A 3,754-nucleotide genomic window follows, 5' to 3' on the forward strand; every position below is an offset into this window, starting at 1 on the left:
GTTTCAGAAGAAAGTTCTTTGTTTCTGGCCATTTTGACCTGTAATCCCACAATTGCTGATGCTCCAGATACTCAACTAACCAGTTTTATTGCTTCTTTAATCAGAACATCAGTTTTCAGCTGTGCTAACAATGGTAAAAGGGTTTTCTAATGATCAATTAGCTAATCTAAATGTATCATTTTAAAAGGCTAACACAACGTGCCATTGGAACACAGGAGTGATGGTTGGTGATAATGGGCCTTTGTACGCCTTTTATCTGCCGTTTCCCGCTACAATAGTCATTTACAACATTAACAATGTCTACACTGTATTTCTGAGTGACCCCAAACTTTTGAACGGTAGTGTACATTGAATGTAAAGAATTCCTCTTCATCAAAATAAACTTGGAAATATACCAAATGAAATATTTTATCTTACAAAAACAGCAACGTCCTCTGATTGTACAGTACAAGCATTTTGGGTTAAATGCCATTATTTCAGAATAAAAAGTGCAATAAAACAGCAAACAGACTACAGTTTTTCCCCACTCAACATATCACCTTGCATGGAACGCCTTTGTAGTTTCATATCAAAATAAGTTACATTAAGACATTACAATGTAAACGGTTTCTCTGACCTTGGTATACAGTAGCAGCACTGTGATTTCAAGATATGAACTCTAGTTGGTCTATGTTCAACACTAACACATTGACTGTGGTCTTCTATAGGCCTATAGCCTAGTGTTTCTATGGGCAGTATTCACACAACATGGCAGCAAAGTGGCAAGAATGGCTGGCTCGGCCTTAACTAGATAGGCAATAAATCTGGACCCCGGCTGGAATAAACCTCACTTGAACTCTGTCACAGTTGTTATAAGGTGTGGAAGCCACAACATTGTGCATGATGAGTACCCAATAAGCTCATTTGCATTCTCTTCTACATATTGTCCAATCACTCTACTGCCTGGCTGGTGTAGGTCAGGATTGTGTCCAGTAGGGAGAAACGTTTTGAAACAGGGACTGGGGAGGTAGCTTACTACTTGAACTTGTCCAATAAGAAGCTGTCATTTTCATTATCTGTTACAAAATGTTGTGTTCTACAGCGATATGCTTTGGTCCCTTTGGATAACCTAAACACCGCTGTAGTTGAAATATGTTACGTAAAGTCACTTCTATTGAAGACATAACTAAAGCCTATAGAAAGTACCCTAGACAAGAAACAATAACTTGAACTAGGTGGTGTGTGATAGAACCTTTTAAAATGTGTCCAGTCATCTTTTTTTAGAGCGAAACCCATAGAGATGTACTGTGCTGATACAGTATCTATTTCTATGGTGAGACCTTTGTGCCATTCTGCTGCCCCTTGCTCTCAGTCTCACTGATGGAGCTCACTATGCATAGAGTGATGCCCACCATGGTGAGGACCATCCCTCCAACAGCTCCTGCAACAAACAAACACACAGAGACAGTGTGTGAAAAATGAGACAATCCTCAATGCAATGTGTGCTAAGGCTAACCAAACAGCCCAGAGAGCGATGGCAATGTTGTAGAATGTGTGCCATTATGTTTGGAGAGTGGTGACCACACAACACTTACTTTTCCCTCCAAACTCCTCCCCGAGTAGCTTCCCAGTGAGCATGGTGAAGAGGAAGGTGAGGGAGTTGGCCACGGGCACAGCCAGAGACAGATCTGTAGGAGGGGAGGGGAGGGGAGGGGGGGGGGGCAAAAAAAGAGTGAGGTAGAAAAATCTGCATCTAGGGGCAACTTCAATCATGCGATTTGGAGATAAGAGAAACCTGAGGAGGATGAGATTGTGAGTAGTCAATGTGTAAAACAGTCATCCTCTAGTTCAACATGTTTTAGTCGTAAGATGTAGCTCACCTGTGGCGGCAAGAGTGAAGTAGTACACCAAGGACCCACTCTGATTCAGTAGGAATGGTATCAGGTACTGCAAATGTAAAGGGACACGTTGTTATAGGCTACATCTGCTATAAATAACAGGAAAAGCATGGAAAGTGTATTTGCATCAATTAAGAATTACATCCAAGACTATAGGCCTAAATGGAAAAAGTTTTAGTCCCTCTCCAAATACAAGTGTCAATTTACCTTGATGTTTAAAAACAGGAACTTAACCTCTGCCAGGAAGTGAAGAAACTTGCTATCCTTTTTCACATGTTCAATCCCCTCTGTGCCTCTCTTCAGAAATGGGTTGGTGCAGCCCCACAGCACAGCTACCAGCAGCAGGCATAGTACCTCCACTAGAAATTAAATGTCTGTCAATAATCTGTCTTGATTCAATTGGATTCAAACTGTTAATTCTAAGTTTATGATAAACACAATTTCAGTTGATAATGGTACTCATGTTGGACAAACAACAATGCCTATGTGCACTGCCAACAACCACTCAATTATTATATTTGTCTTATCACCTAAAACCCTCAAACTTTTGAAAGCTTATTTTCCACCATAATTCGCTAATACATTCATTAAAAAATCCTACAATGTGATTTTCTGGATTTGTTTTTCTCATTTTGTCTGTCATAGTTGAAGTGTACCTATGATGAAAATTACAGGCCTCTCTCGTCTTTTTAAATGGGAGAACTTGCACAATTGGTGGCTGACTAAATACTTTTTTGCCCCACTGTACTGTTCTATACTATTCTACGGTATCTCATTCACTTAATAATGTTCACATATCTGGCATTACTCATCTCACATACTGTATTCTATACTTCTATCTTAGTCCATTCCGCTCTGACGTCGCTCTTCCAAATGTATAGTCTTAATTCATTCCTACTTAGATTTGTGTGTAGTGGGTATATGTTGTGTAATTTGTTAGACATTACTGCATTGTCGGAGCTAGATGCACAAGCATTTCGCTACACCCGCAATAACATCTGCCTATCACGTGTATTTGCTTTGATATTATGGCCAGAAAAGTGAGAGTACAAAAAGATAAAGCTCTCTAGCTTATGACATTTGCTCAAGGTGTATTTTACACAACAGGTGTTACACATACATATTTCCCCACTGTCTGTTGAACTGTTCAAAACGTGTGAATTTAACGACCATGTAAATATATCCAAACTCTTTTATACCTTGATTGAAAGCTAGCTACAAGTTACTAACTTTTGACTTTCCCTTAGCTAGATAATGCTACCCGGAAGCTGCCTTAGCAAAGCCCTCGCTAACGCTAATTCGTTTTCTCTTGTAATTCACAGTTATCGGCTTCAACCTCAGTAAATAATCAATCCAGCAAGCTCGGTTTCATTGTGTGACTAATACAATAAATAAGGACTGTTAGAGAGCCATGTGTAAGTATATAGCTACGCTAGTATACCCGATTTACTAGCTAGCTACTGTACTTACCCACGGACACCATTGTTAAAAACGAGTACTGAGTCGCATTCAAGTCACCTACGGTAAACAGTTCTACAACGTTGGCTGGACACCCCGTCAAACGTAGTAATTATATCTGATAGTTTTATTTCAGAAGCGAAATAAAAGCATAAAATGTCTATATATATTTTTTTCAAGCATTATGGTCTTAATCAATTTACTGTAAAATCTTAAAATGGAACAGACAGTTTGAACTACCTTGCAGATATAAAACAAACAATCACAGTCAAAATATCAAATTCCCAGTTTATGCTAGAACACCAACTTTAAAAGAGGTTTTAAAAATAGGTTATATTTCATTCAAAATTCCATGACATAGAGTAAGACATTAATTCCCGATTTAATATGTATTTTTATTAGATTTTATTTAACCTTTA

At 38.6% G+C, this 3,754-nt stretch overlaps 1 protein-coding gene across 1 annotated transcript; it reads right to left on the reverse strand.

The window, feature by feature from the left end:
* Window positions 1-392: 392 nt before the first annotated feature.
* On the reverse strand, window positions 393-3,434 carry tmem234 (transmembrane protein 234). The gene is made up of 5 exons (XM_029674967.2): window positions 3,348-3,434; window positions 2,085-2,236; window positions 1,860-1,926; window positions 1,575-1,667; window positions 393-1,420 (listed from the first exon to the last, which is right to left on the reverse strand). The coding sequence occupies exons 1-5, from the start codon at window positions 3,358-3,360 to the stop codon at window positions 1,308-1,310; spliced, it is 438 nt and encodes a 145-aa protein (XP_029530827.1). The 5' UTR covers window positions 3,361-3,434; the 3' UTR covers window positions 393-1,307.
* Window positions 3,435-3,754: the final 320 nt, after the last annotated feature.

The sequence above is a fragment of the Oncorhynchus nerka genome, linkage group LG12, assembly GCF_034236695.1.
Source record: "Oncorhynchus nerka isolate Pitt River linkage group LG12, Oner_Uvic_2.0, whole genome shotgun sequence".
In the NCBI taxonomy this organism is placed as follows: domain Eukaryota; kingdom Metazoa; phylum Chordata; class Actinopteri; order Salmoniformes; family Salmonidae; genus Oncorhynchus; species Oncorhynchus nerka.